General features: G+C 43.0%; 1 protein-coding gene across 1 annotated transcript in view; it reads right to left on the bottom strand.

The window, feature by feature from the left end:
- LOC126285464 (putative fatty acyl-CoA reductase CG5065) overlaps nt 1–15,686 on the bottom strand; it is a 202,358-nt gene that overhangs the window by 14,513 nt on the left and 172,159 nt on the right. Inside the window, exons 5-7 of the mRNA XM_049984877.1 lie at nt 13,055–13,167; nt 12,707–12,899; nt 8,188–8,427 (exon numbers count right to left, since the gene is read on the bottom strand). Of these exons, the coding sequence (XP_049840834.1) occupies nt 8,188–8,427; nt 12,707–12,899; nt 13,055–13,167 (546 nt within the window). The remainder of the gene's footprint in view (nt 1–8,187; nt 8,428–12,706; nt 12,900–13,054; nt 13,168–15,686) is intronic.

The following is a 15,686-nucleotide window of genomic DNA, read 5'->3' as shown; positions in this document are numbered from 1 at the left end:
TATTCCAAGTTCTTACTCACGTAGTGCACATAGCACAACTACCCATTTGCCTGTGTAAAAAGGTTTTGGATCCTTGCCTATGACCGGAATTTTACCCAACTGAAAACCATGCTGAAATCCACTCACCCTATTCTCTCCTGGTCACCCGTTGGTTGTAGCAGCTGATGCATCTGTATATGGCATCGGGGTGGTCTTGGTGCAAAGAAATGAGGATGACTCCAACCAGTCTATAGCTTACCAGTCAAAGACATGAAACCTGCACAGTGCAACTATTCCCAGATTGAAAAGGAGGCAGTGGGGATAATGTTTACCATTTAAAAAACTTCATTTATACCTTTTTGGGAAACAGTTTCCCCTAATTACTGATCATGAGCCATTGATGTTATTATCTGGGCCATGCTCCATCCTCCTGGAGTGAACAGACCAATGCCTCCACCAAGCTTGTAGCACAGCATTCCAATGCTGATGCATTGTTACATCTACCCGCTGGCCCAAAGGAGGTCATCTGCTTCCATATCAATACCGAGTGGCAACACATTTTGGACAGTTTCCCATTACAGCTGCTTGTGTCACTGCCACCATGTGCCATGACTCCACCTTGCACCTAGATCCCCACTATATGACCAATGGCTGGCAAACTTACCTCACCCACCAGCTTGCAAATGAATTCAGCTGGTAACGTACATCTCACAGACTCTCAGTTATTGATGACATCATTCTTTTGCACACTGAGATGAACATGTATTGAGTGGCCATCCTGGCTGACTTGCATTAAAAGGTGTGGCTGGCAAACTTACCTCACCCACCAGCTTGCAAATGAATTCATCTGGAAACGTACATCTCACAGACTCTCAGTTATTGATGACATCATTCTTTTGCACACTTAGATGAACATGTATTCAGTGGCCATCCTGGCTGACTTGCATCAACAGGTGTTGAGTCTGTTGCACTGTTGACATTGTGAGATTTCCTGCATGAAGCCACTAGCTTGTTGACATATGTACTAGCCAGGGGTCAGAGATGACACTGAAAGAATGGTCCATGGCTGCACGAAGTGTGCTTGCCACTAGGCAGTGTCCTCACAGTCTTTCACCCACAGGCATATCTCTGCCTGCCCTGGGGCCACATCTGTCTCGATCTCCCAGGCCTAAAATACTCACATGTTGCATGCATGGCATCCAGCATGATCTGTGGCACCTTCAATGCCATGGCTCAGGTTTTGGCCATCAAAGGGTGGTTTCGCACACTGGTCTGTACTAATGGGATGCAGTTCATGGAATTTGCTTTTAAAACTTTCTATGAGGCCTATGGCGTAAAACAAACCCACAGCCATCTGTTCCATACTTCCTCAAACAGTGAAGCAGAATGTCTCATTCCAACATTTAAGTAGTAAATGAAAAATGCAGTTGATTCCTCTGCTAGAATGTCAGCCATCACCCTGTTTTTGATCACTTATCAGACCATGCTAATTAACTGTCATAGCCACTCAAGTTCCTCCACAGGAGGCAACTAAGATCCTGCTTCTTCTTCTGATATGGCCTCCTTTAGAACCGCAGTCCATCCCTCCCACTTATTTCACTGGAGTGGTTGTGTGGGACCATTCTTATGGGAGTACTGAGGCTTGAACACCAGTGACAGCGTGGAGACCAACAGATTGTGGGTTATGTCAATCCAAACACAGGTGGGGCTTGAGCATCATCATCACAACCAGCTTTGTCTTCAAGTGCATGGACTGCATCTGCTGCCACCTCCTTCACTGCCTTCTGGTGACAATATAGCACCATGGCCAGTACCCCTGGTGGCAGCCTATGACTCTGCATTGTTGTACCAGTGATCCCTTTTGCATTCACAGAAGTGGAGCTCTCTGGCACCCCCATTGCCAATGCTATCCCAATAGAGGCCGCGACACCCTATCTGCAACACTGGAGGTTGAAGGGACCAAGTATTCATCTGTACCTCCATTTCACCCCCACACACTATCTGGGGCATTTCTGCCCATATGTGCCTGTTTCAGAGAGGAGGGATCTGGTATCCAGCTCCTCAGAAGCTGACAGGACGAGGTGGACCTAGTTGGCCATTGGAAGGTAGAGTCTTGCTGCAGAACATTGCTCTGCAATGCGAATGTGCCCATGAATACACCAGCCGTTAGTGTTCCTTATGTTTGATACAAGTACAGTCGCCCAGCAAACGATCAGTCAGCTAGTCAGTTCTGTACTTCTGTCTGATATTGTCAATTACTGTCATCACTGTACTATGGACCACTCAATAACAATCTTGCTTGGCCCTTGATCTTTGCCTCTGGTCGCAATTTGGATTGTGTCCCTCTTTGCTCTTGGCCTGTTGACACCATTGTGGCAAAAATTTCCACTTTACACTTCTTTCTTTCTTTCTTTCTTTCTCTTTTGCATTAGTTGCTTTCATCTTGTCCTTGTCTGTGTTCTATCAACTGTCAATTAGCTTTGTTTAGCCCAGCTACTGCTTGATGTTGTGTTCTCTTCTCCAGGTGGTTCTTCTGCATTGTGGCTTCAGGTGTTTCTCTCCTGAGTTCTGACATGTGTGCTGATATTTGGCTATTCACAGATATACCATTTGTTATCTTCTTTTTGCTTTATATCAGTTTTCAGAAAATTATTGTTTCTTTTGAGAAGCAGCAGTATTTTCTTGTCAGTGAACAGAGCACTTCTCTGATATAATCACCTACTTTTTGATGTGACATCACAGCAGAAGTTAACTGATACATTCAGATGTTCAAGCATAGTTGCAGTCTTTCTTTGCACACTCACTCTTGCACACATTCTTTTTCCGAACTGGGCTTCAGCACATGTTGTACTATTTCTGATACTTATATGAAGAAAATAAAGATCTTTCAAATTATCTCTGATAAAATAGGTCACATGGTTGAAGTTCACTATGAAATACACTCCTGGAAATTGAAATAAGAACACCGTGAATTCATTGTCCCAGGAAGGGGAAACTTTATTGACACATTCCTGGGGTCAGATACATCACATGATCACACTGACAGAACCACAGGCACATAGACACAGGCAACAGAGCATACACAATTTCAGCACTAGTACAGTGTATATCCACCTTTCGCAGCAATGCAGGCTGCTATTCTCCCATGGAGACGATCGTAGAGATGCTGGATGTAGTCCTGTGGAACGGCTTGCCATGCCATTTCCACCTGGCACCTCAGTTGGACCAGCGTTCGTGCTGGACGTGCAGACCGCGTGAGACGACGCTTCATCCAGTCCCAAACATGCTCCATGGGGGACAGATCCGGAGATCTTGCTGGCCAGGGTAGTTGACTTACACCTTCTAGAGCACGTTGGGTGGCACTGGATACATGCGGACGTGCATTGTCCTGTTGGAACAGCAAGTTCCCTCGCCAATCTAGGAATGGTAGAACGATGGGTTTGATGACGGTTTGGATGTACCGTGCACTATTCAGTGTCCCCTCGACGATCACCAGAGGTGTACGGCCAGTGTAGGAGATCACTCCCCACACCATGATGCCGGGTATTGGCCCTGTGTACCTCGGTCGTATGCAGTCCTGATTGTGGCGCTCACCTGCACGGCGCCAAACACGCATACGACCATCATTGGCACCAAGGCAGAAGCGACTCTCATCGCTGAAGACGACACGTCTCCATTCGTCCCTCCATTCACACCTGTCGCGACACCACTGGAGGCGGGCTGCATGATGTTGGGGCGTGAGCGGAAGACGGCCTAACGGTGTGCAGGACCGTAGCCCAGCTTCATGGAGACAGTTGCGAATGGTCCTCGCCAATACCCCAGGAGCAACAGTGTCCCTAATTTGCTGGGAAGTGGCGGTGCGGTCCCCTACGGCACTGTGTAGGATCCTACGGTCTTGGTGTGCATCCGTGCGTCGCTGCGGTCCGGTCTCAGGTCGACGGGCACATGCACCTTCCGCCGACCACTGGCGACAACATCGATGTACTGTGGAGACCTCACGCCCCACGTGTTGAGCAATTCGGCAGTACGTCCACCCGGCCTCACGCATACCCACTATACGCCCTCGCTCAAAGTCCGTCAACTGCACATACGGTTCACGTCCACGCTGTCGCGGCATGCTACCGGTGTTAAAGACTGCGATGGAGCTCCGTATGCCACGGCAAACTGGCTGACACTGACGGCGGCGGTGCACAAATGCTGAGCAGCTAGCGCCATTCGACGGCCAACACCGCGGTTCCTGGTGTGTCCGCTGTGCCGTGCGTGTGATCATTGCTTGTACAGCCCTCTCGCAGTGTCCGGAGCAAGTATGGTGGGTCTGACACACCGGTGTCAATGTGTTCTTTTTTCCATTTCCAGGAGTGTAGAATTTTTAAGTAAATTTGCATTTATTAATTAAAAATTCTGGGAATTTCTGGTGTTTGAAGCAGAATTTGTATCTATCTGGAGCATAATTTTTTTTCAGGTTTGTATGAATAACAGACCATTAAATGTGGTATGTTGGTTAATTAATGATCTTTCACATTTTTGTGGAGAAATATTTAATTTGATGGGAAATGAATGTAAACCACATGTGAAATATTCCATTTTATCAGATGGTAGTGTATCTATTCTAACCTGGTAAGAAGGAATAATTATTCACCATGGAGACTTATTTTATGTGTTTTGGATGGGGTAAGAGAGACTTCCATGGAAATCGAAATGAGAGTGAGCACCAGTGGAATTACCAGCTACCTGAACAACGCAGGAGGAGATATACTTTTTATTAGCAGCTTTACAGGATAGAGTGGGTTTTCCAAAATCCAAGCAATTTGTGTCATTCACACCTTTCAGAAACTCTGGGACCATCACCTGGACTGCAGAAGATTTCCTGCCACTTCACATGAACATTCCTGCCAGTTAGTTTTCAAATTAGGTTACGAGGGGTTCTACGTGGCTGTTGCATTGAACAGATGGTTGTCATTACCTGTATAAGACCTGAATGACAAACAAGCCAATAATTTTGCAGTTACTCTGACACTTGTCTAAAGTACTTAATATGCTCAACAGATTTTGAAAGTTCCTCAGTACTCATAAAAATCTAGGAGTCAGTTGTGGACCCTTGTGGGGAGAAGAAGATGTGGGCAGAAGAACAGGAACACACAGTGTTATTGGCAGTTCTGCATTAGATGTCTAGTGCTGTTATTTAGTGCAGACAGAATTGATTTTCTGGTGATAGCTTTATGGAAGTATTATCTGAATGACACATATGTTGGTTAGCTGGACTGGGTGTGATGTTTTGGTAACATCCTTATATTAGACTGGGGAGCTAAAAATTAACATCAAGAGGTACTAACTGAAGAAACAAACCTGCCAAGGATTATTAAAGAGATAATAAATTGATGTGTTTGATTTTTTTGAATGGATTCTTGACTTTTATATCTTTGAACTATTATTGTGAGACATTTGCTTTGTTGAACTTGATGAGGAGGTCAGGACAACTAGTTCACGGATAAGAATACCATTAAGTATTGTATGTTATTAATACAGTTGTTGAATCCTATAACTTCTCTAAGTGCAATCGAATTGCTACAGGTTGGAAATCAGTAGTGTTAGAATTGTCAATTGTTAAGCTTCTCTTGCAGCTCCAGCAGAGGTTCTGAACCCTCTAAAATAGAGGTTCTCAACCCTCATCAAAAACTATTTCACTCACATATGGGCTAGTGTAGACAGTTTATGTGGCTGCATTGATTAGCAGGACCTTCACTGAGAGTGGTATAATTACGCTGCGTAGTAGGATTGTGTGTGTTGCCAGCATAGGGAGCATGTGGACTGTGGCATGTACATGTTTTGCAACTTGACACATCTAAGAAGAGGAGAAGGGGTTAGTTACATGAAGTGTAATAAGTAGTAGCAACAAAAATGCATCTTGTATCATTACTGGAAAATATAACTGACATATGGCGCACATCCATTGTGTGTCATTGTGGAGATCTATGTTGAGCACATCATGAACAAGACACTGAGGTGACAAAAGTTATCGGATAGTATACACACATGTACGGATGGCTGTACAGTTCCATACACTTGGTATGAAAGGGCAGTGTATTGGCAGAGCTGTCATCTGTACTCATGTGAAAATGTTTCTGGCGTGATTATGGATATGTAATGGGAGTTAACAGACTTCAAGCGTAGAATGGTAGTTCGGACTACATGCTTTGGACATTCCATTTCATAGATCTTTAGGGAATTCATTGATTTGGAGATCCACAGTGTCAAGAATGTGCTGAGAACACGAAATTTTGGGCATTAACTCTCACAATGGACAACACAGTGGCTGACAGCCTTCACTTAACGACTGAGATCAGTGGCATTTGCGTTGAGCTGTCAGTCCTGACAGACAAGCAACACTCACATGAAATCACCTCAGAATTTAATGTGGAATGTACAATGAATGTATCTGCTAGGACCGTGCAACAAAATTTGGCATTAACCGGCTATGGCAGCAGACGATCGTACCTTTGCTAACAGCACAGCATCACCTGCAGCCCTTCTGCTGGTCTCATGGACATATGGGTTGGATCCCAGACAGCTAGACAACCATGGCCTGGTCATATGTGTCCTGATTTCAGTTGGTAAGATCTGATGGTAGTGTCTGAGTGTGGCGCAGATGCCACGAAGCTGTGGACCAAGATTATCAACAAGGCACTGTGCAAACTTGTGGTGGCTGCATAATAGTCTGGGATGTGTTTACATGCGGTAGACTGGGTCCTATAGTCCAACTGAATTGATCATTAACTGGATAAGGTTATGTTTGGCTACTTGGAGACCATTTGCAGCTATTCATGGACTTCATGTTCCCAAAGATGTCACCAGGCTACAAGTGTTTGTGACTGGCTTGAAGAACATTGTGAACCATTCAAGTGAATAATTTGCCCACCCACATTGTTCAACACGAATCCCATCAAACACTCATGGGACATAATTGAGAGGCCACTTCATGTACAAAATCCCTCTCCGGCAATGCTTCTGCAGTTATGTATGACTATAGAGCCAACATGGCTCAATATTTCTACAGGGGACATCCAACGACTTGTTGAGTCAATACCAATTTCGGTTGCTGCACTATTATGGGCAAAGGAGGTCCAACCTGATATTAGGAGGCATCACATGACTTTTGTCACCAAAGTGTAGAAGTTAGTTGCACGCTAAAGTACAGCCACAATTAATCCCAAGGAAGAGCATGTTCTGGTTTCCCAAGTTCACAGAGAGTTTGACAAGAATGTCATGTGTAAAGTACAGTTGATGGTATGTCACATGATGGTGTGAAAAGTCAAGCATTCACTCCAAGATCAAGGAAGAAATATGCTACATTATTTTGTTGGTGATTTGTGAAAAAATGGTGTCAGCCAGCTGTTTCTCCAATGCAGTTGACTGCAGAAGGAAATACCAACTCTGTGGGAACTTCAGAACTATCGTCCCAAAGAGCTGGACTTTACAGGCGTCGAATAAATTTTATTTCAAGTGTGGTACGTCATTCATCACTGAAAGACTCAAAGGTCTGAAAAAGAACCATAACTTGTACACCTTTTATCTATTTTCTTTTATGTTTTACAGGTTATGGAGCATTCCCTTGGCAACAATGAACAAAACTTGTCAAGTTGTTATGTTCTAGCAAAACGTTAATTATTGAAACTCAAAGCAGATACTGGTAACATTTTAGTATCAGACTCTCACATAGTGGTAGCATGATTTGTAACTTGATCTCCCAATTTGAAATAACTGGATCAGTTAGTAATTTTCCTAGAAGAGGTCTTAAGCATGCTGATGCAGTGGTGAAAGTAGTATGAGTGTTCTTGAGGACTCACCTGCCCCTGATGGTAATCACTTTTCTTTTTATGTTGATGGCTACATAAAGCAAACAGCCATCACCATAATGTTGATGGCTACTTAAAGCAATCAGGAGATTGCAAAAGTTGGTTTAAAAAATGTGTCTATACTGCATCCATAGAATCAAGGCTTTACTGACCATTTCATGCTTGTTTGCAACTCCATGGGGCATCTTTATCATGAGTAGAAATCTAATCTTTTTCAAAATATTTTCAGAAATGCAATGTTGTGGATGAAAGAGTTATTGGACCAAAACAAGGAAGTCAGGCGGTAAGAATTATTGGAGACTATCCACACAGACTGGAAATGGAAAGTGACGAGTGTCGCCGCATTAATACTCACATCGGTTTGTGGCCAGCCAGGAAGATGAGCGTGTCGATGAGGATGGCTGGGATGAAGTGGAAGAACAGCAGACAGATGTTGTGCAGCAGGCGGCTTCTCTTCATGCTGCCGCCCGGGTACCACACCACGCCGTTGAGCGGCACGCGCTCGGTGATCTTCCTTCCGCGCTCAATGATCTCTGCCCATGAAATTTGGAACTCGGAGCTGGAAGTCATGTTCACAATGCTCTTCTCTTTGTCCCTGGAAGCATAGTTCTGTGGTTAGAATTTTCCATTTTGCTTTTACCTCAACAGGCAGTTTTAAATATATGAAAGCAACACATACATGCCTATAGCATATCTCTGAAGGAAACATATCTGATGTATATTTATACATATTACTAAATTAAGGTAACCCTGGAAAACTGTGGTAGGGAAGGAGAATGGTCGACTTCGGTTTATTGGGGGAATTTTAGGAAAGATAGGTTCACCTGTACAGGATGCGGGTGTAACTTATTCTTGAGTACTGGTCGAGTATTTGGGATATGTACCAGATTAGATTGAAGGAAAATGTCGAAGCAAATCAGAGATGGGCTGCTAAATTTCTAAGTTTCTAACAACACATAAGTGTTATGGGAATGCTTCGGTAACTCAAATGAGAATCCCTGGAGGGAAGGCGACGTTCCTATCGAGAAACACTATTGAGAAAATTTTGAGAACCGGCTTTTGAAACCGACTGCCAAAAAATTCTATTGCCCCAACATACATTGCGCGTAAGGACCACGAAGATAAGATGTGAGAAATTGGGGCCCATACGGAGGCATATAGATAGTCTTTTTTCTCTCTCTCCATGCAAGGGGAACAGAAAAGAAAATGGGTAGTACTGGTACAGCGTACCCTAAGCTACGTGCCGTTCGGCGGCTTGGGGAGTATCTATGCAGATGTTGACGTAGGTAGGTAGACCGATTCACGAGCATTGTTTGTGTATGTAATTTATTGCCATTACGTCAGTCTGTGTATGCATGTCTGACCCTAGCTAGATACTAGACGACCACCGTATTATTGCACCTGAGAGTGAGAGCACTTCGGTCGGTAACTGAAATGCATCAAAACGTCCTCTGCTTGTTCGTGAAGCTTTTCGGACTTTCCACTATGTATGTCGAAAAAAACTGACATGATTTTTGTTTACTGTGATGTCACCCCGTGGGTCAGATGGCTACCACACGAGACAAAGTCCAAAAATATCATGGATTGGTACTAATTAGTGCAAAGCTGGAGCGGCTCATTAGTTATACCTACATCTATATACATACTTTGGAAGGTACTGTGAACGGTGCATGGTGGAGGGTACCTTGTACCACTGCTAGTCATTCCCTTTTTCTGTTGCACTCGCAAATGAAGAAGGGAAAAAACAACTCTCTACATGCTTCCATACGAGCCCTGATTTCTCTTACCTCGTCTTTACGGTCTTTCCACGACATGTATACTCCTGGCAGTAGAATCGGTCTGCACTCTATCGCAAATGAAGGTATATAAACTTTCTCAATAGGGTTTCACAAGAAGAATGTCTCCTCCCTTGCAAAGATTCCCGTTTGAGTTCATGGAGTGTTTCCACAACACTTGCTTGTTGATCGAACTTGCCGGTAACAAATCTAGCAGCACGCCTCTAATTGCTTTGATGTCTTCCTATAATCCGATCTGGTGGGGATGCAAAACAGTCGAGCAGTACTCAACAATGGGTCGCACACCATTTCACTCCGCATTGCTACTGTACACCTAGATATTTAACTGACGCGATTGTCAGCCGCTAACCATGCAAGGCGACCCGGGTTTAAATGATCCGTAAGCTTGGAAAGGGTCGCAAAAATATGGGCGTACTCTCCAAAATGATGACGGAGGAAACTTATGATTACTAAATGAGGCACAAATCACAATTATTCTTTAGATATGCATTTCAGAGCCCATGTTTACTGGACATTTTTTTGGTGTTTTGGTGTAAGGAACCCGTCCTCCAAATTTTTAAAACTTCGTTCTTTAACACCTCTTAGATAAATATCTACATATGCTTTGTCAGCATCTGATTTCTTTCCACTCTTCTGTGTTACATGTACTATAATTAAAGAGTGCGGCTGCCACAATGGTGTCTATGCAGGAGAAACCGCAATGCGTTTTGTGGTTTCATTAAACACGGTCGCCTGTTATAGTTCAGCAACAGTTGGTCGCCTCTGCCAGATGTGAACAGCATCAGTGGATGGTCTGATAAGTTTAGAGAGACTGGCAGTGTTGCTGACAAGGCAGGAAGCGGTAGAGCTGGAGTGAGTGACGTCCCCGTTGATACTGTGTGTACATGGAATTTCAACGGAATTCTCGGGAATCGACGCGTCGTGTTTCCAGAGACATGGGCATACCTCAGAACGCAGTGGTCACTGCTGCATTTCCATGCATACAAAGTACAACTTCCACAAGCTGTGAAGCCAGACTATAGGCCACGAGGTGCTGAGACAGGCGAATGAACTTTATGAGTTACTCTACCATTGACTACAAACCGCACAACCGTATCGGAACTAGTCCGTTGGAAATAAATTTTTGTAAGTATTGAACTCTGTACTCTGCACAAAAATGAAACCATTAGAACCTTGGTGAAGTTGAGGAAAAAAACAATTTAGCGGCATGTCGAGGTATGACATTCCTGTTGCAGTTTACTCCTCAAAAATGAAAGGTCCTTAAACTTTGTGAGCGGAAATGGCACAAAGCACATTCAGTTCCGGTGAGTCTGCTGCTTCATGTTTGACGACGACGCCAGGATATTGTGATCCCAAATCTTACATTATGGCGGTTTACTTTACCCGACAGATGAAACGTCGATTCGTCCAAAAAGATTCGTTCGTAAAAAGTGACCCGTGACATGTCTTGGAAAACTGAAAAGCAAAATTCGTCGCTGGATTGCAATTTCTACTGTAACTGCAACATGTAAGGCTCCATACGCAGGCGTCGTCTCAGAAGACGCCACACCGTTGTTTAACAAAGCTGAATTACATGGCCTGACCGTCTTGTCGATTTTCGAAGACTTCGTGTGAACACATCTCGGATGCGACAGACATTTTCGTCAAACGTACGTGGCCGACCAGTTTTTTTCTTTTTGCATTTGCAACCAACTTCCAAGAATTTTGTATGCCACTCATAAATCTACTTGGGCATAACCGACTTGTTGCTCAATCGACGGGGGAATGCACGTTTCACGCGAACAAATACAATCGCCATATTGCTACAAACAAATAACAGCGGAGATGAGTCAAAACTCTGTCTAGTGACATGCGCAAAGTGTTACTATATTTTATAGTTGGTAACAAACAAGTGAAATCCGTTTTTTATTTTTAAACCACCCGTATAGTCTCTGGCTAATATTGTACCATTTTGGCACTCAGCCTCGTATGCCACACTATTTATTTGGCATAATTTGTTGTCTTGCGAAGTGGAAATGTCTGAAATCAGCGGAACGCACGTCCGTCTGGAAATTATTTGAAGTATACAGCGATTGCTAGCCTTATAGTATGTTAAACGAGTATAGTAATGGCTAAACGAAAACAGTACAATACGATTAGTTGTGCAAATGCAGGGAAATGTACCTGGAAACAGTTGGGTCTCAATTAGTAAAGAAGTTAAACTTATTGCGGACAAATTATAGGAGTTTTAGCGCAATTCAGATACAAATATCTGTACTTGTTTTTAAAATTGGATTTAAATGAACAAATATTATACAGATACAATCGCAGTTATCGGTTAACCATTTGAAAAATTCATCCATGCTCAGAAATTTCCGATAATCATTTGGCTCGCTTATACTCAAGTCACTCAGTAAATTTCATAGTGTCAATCTTCCTCTCTTCTTGTGCCACTTATTCATCAGTCTACGCTTCCTGTTTCCCTTATGAGACTGAAAAGCCAGTCCAAGAGCTAAATAACAGCCCGTGTCCGTATCTAAAATGGTTCAAATGGCTCTGAGCACTACGGGACTTAATCTATGGTCATCAGTCCCCTAGAACTTAGAACTACTTAAACCTAACTAATCTAAAGACATCACACAACGCCCAGTCACACGAGGCAGATAAAATCCCTGACCCCGCCGGGAATCGAACCCGGGAACCCGGTGTCCGTATCTGACACTAATATTGGGCAATATCGATTCGCTCTGGAGCGAACGGGTCATCACGCTGAATATTATTATCCAGTATTACTGATAGTCTACGCACACCTAGGGGTCGCTTTAACCGGCCATCAATAATGTGAGTCGGTGTTATAGAAAGTATATGACGTATTTCTGCTTCTGTTGCTGAAAAAATGGACGTCCTTTTTTAATCATTACTGTCGCGTTTTTCATGAATGAAACATACGTTTTTCTGCAATCGGCCTATAGTATTCTGACACTTGGAAATACTGAGTGAGACATGTACTAAAATTCCTAGTGCAAGCGGTTATGATCATTCACGTTGCCACTCGTTAGGCACGAACATGCTCCAAAATCGTAACGCATCTCCACTTACCCATTAGCAATATAATTCCACGTAGCAATCATTATCCCGTTCACTGCGATATCGACAGGCAGATAGTCAGCATAGCCGTTCTGGTCGCAGTACATCGTACGGATCACACCCTTGCCTGCTCCGATCAGCAGACCCGTTGGTCCGTTTATATTGTCTGTCCATCCCGGTAGAGGCTCCTTCCATATCGGAATCACTGGAAAAAATAATACTGGTTCAAGGTCTAAATTTAAACACATAATGTCAAACGTATTTTACACCTCACAATTTAAAAAAAAAATAATCAGTGTAGAAGCACTTGTGGAGAGTTTCAAGCTTAAGCGAAATATTTATTATTTGTTTTCAACTCACCTACAGAAGGTCGGAGTATCAACACTGGTAAGCCTTTCTCCATCGCTTCGACGCAAAGACCTTCTGCGAGGGCCTTTGTGAAGGCGTAAGTGTTCGGAAGATTTCCCAAAACACTGCGGAATAGACATAGTCATGATAATTAAGCGCCCATTATTGTCAGGCTTAATTTCTTTTAATTAGAATGTATTAATTATGTAGCGATAAAACAAAATATACATGTAAAAATTGGATACGAGATTAAGGGAGGAGTTAATAATTGTCGCACTTGTGATAAATTACGATGCTAAATTCACCAAGGTGCCGTTACTCCCCTCGCTACCTATTAGCATCCGGGATGAATCACCTAATGCGATTTTTGACTTGCTCACGCCTTGTGGCCTAGGTATGTACGACCGTGAACCGCCACCCTTCAGCTAAATTAACCTTGTCGGTGTTCTGAGCGTCCATTGGTGGAGTTCCATCGCTGATGTCAATATCACATGAAGTGCGGTGAGCAGAGGTACAAGTTTGAGGCAGATTCCAGAGGAAGCACTCCTAAATCTGATAATCCATGTAACTCACTATCGATCGTAGAAGAATCTTTTTCATTTCTGTGTGCTGAATGGTCTTTCAACCTACGCCACAGATTTATTCAGTGAAAAAGCAAACATTTTTACAGTAACGCTGTTTTTGCTAAATAAATCTACAAAGAGCGCCACGGGGAACGTGATTAATCCGGCAACGGGGATAAGCTAGGCAGTCACCTTAATAAGAAAATGTCGTAGGAGGCAATAAGGGAAGTCGGCAGAGCACAAAAAGAGTTGCTTTTTACTCATTTCCTTTCTTACGCGGCAAAAACTTTTAAAGAGAATGGCTCGCAAACTAAGGATACCAGACTGCTTGTTGTTACCTTTTCTCTCTCCTTTTTAAAGGCCACTGGACCGTGAATAGCATTGCACAACATTTCCAGATGCTCAGTAATATCGAACGTGTGGGGGTTAATTAAAAAGCTGCGCAATGACAGGGAGTACATAAAAAACTTTTTAAATATATTGCACTCGTCGGAAATATCTTACCGTCTGTAGCAGTATTGACAACGTCCTTCCCAATCTCTCGTGCGCTACAGGTTCTGGACATCTTTGTGTCCAACAGTTCGTTGTTGCTTTTGTTGTTTCGAAAACAGACTGCATCAAAATGTACAAATCATTGCCAGCATTGTGGGATGATAAGGCAGGTGAGCACAAAAACAGAAATATTAAGAAAGATTCGCACAAGTTGTTGCCCACAAATTACGGAGAACGGCACCCTTCAGCCACGAAGGAAGAGTCTTTAAAGGCTAATTAATGAAAAGTTTTCAGTAAAATTATATATAGATATTTATGGATAAGTATACATTACTTACGTGAATATAATCCCTTAGTGCACGTATTATTGCGCGACACATTTCCGTAGCTGTGTCTAAAATACTTATACTTTGATTAAAGTTACGCTAGTGAAGTCTTCGAAATAGTTGCCATTAGCAAGGTATCGTAGCAAGGAGGTTTGATAAAAATTGTCATTACGTCGCAAATCTGAAGTCGACGTCCCCCATGTTAGCAGCCCCAAACATTAGCTTCTGGTGGAAGTGTTTAGATAAAAAAAAAAGACAACTTGTGTTGATTACACGTACACTAGTCGTTCTGATTGTAGTCTAAAGTGTAAAGGAATCACATTTCACTCGTAAGTGGACCAGTTCAAGCGACTGGTTACTTTTACAGTAATGGTTTTATTTCTGCAGTTTGACTTTATATTTTCTATCAACATGAATCGAAGAGCGCTCTATTTGAACGCTGTGAGAAGGAAATATTGCAAACCACTCAGACGTAGCACAATAGCTTCTCAACATTTTCGGGAAGAGGACTTAGAAGGAACATTAGTTTCATCACTCTGTATTCAGCAAGATGCAGGGTTACGAAATTAACTTTTTCACTTCACCTACTTCGCTTCTTGTTTGTCCGAAACGTGTAACAAAAAGAAAGTTACATTAGCGAGCCCAATGAGTCGTATTACTGGATCAAATATGGTTTTAAGACCAAACAACATCTGAAGAAACCTTTCTGACGCTGTGTTATTCACGAAAGTGCTGTAATATTTATTATTTGTAACAGCTGTTGTGTGGACGCGACACAAATTAAGGATAAGAAGCAATAGCAAACTATAGTCTACTAATATCTAGGAGCTGCAATTATGGCAGCGCCATCTTCCAAGCAGTGTACAGTGTACAGTACGTAGCGTCATCCCCCGTCTGCTGTATCTCCATGTATGGTAGCGAAGTAGATAAACGCTGAATTGGTGGAGTCGCATCTCTCACTGTTGTGTGGTGTGTGTGTGTGTGTGTGTGTGTGTGTGTGTGTGTGTGTGTGTGTGTTTTCACCATTGGGACAACCATTTTCCAGTACTGCATCAAATGATGGACCATCAACACGTAAAAAGTCATGATAAATCTGTTTCGTTCAACCTCAACTCGTTCAACAACAATGATCTGAAAATATCAACTAACCAGTTTCAGGTATAAAGGTTTATTAACACTCATTGACCACGGTTTCAACAATTGTAACACTGTCTTCTTTAGAAGTACATGGACGCGTAAAATCACATGCTGGGGATGATAAAT

The sequence above is a fragment of the Schistocerca gregaria genome, chromosome 8 (genome assembly GCF_023897955.1).
Source record: "Schistocerca gregaria isolate iqSchGreg1 chromosome 8, iqSchGreg1.2, whole genome shotgun sequence".
Classification (NCBI taxonomy): Eukaryota; Metazoa; Arthropoda; class Insecta; order Orthoptera; family Acrididae; genus Schistocerca; species Schistocerca gregaria.
Note: the sequence above shows the minus strand (reverse complement) of the source record. Positions and strands in the feature narration are given on the sequence as shown.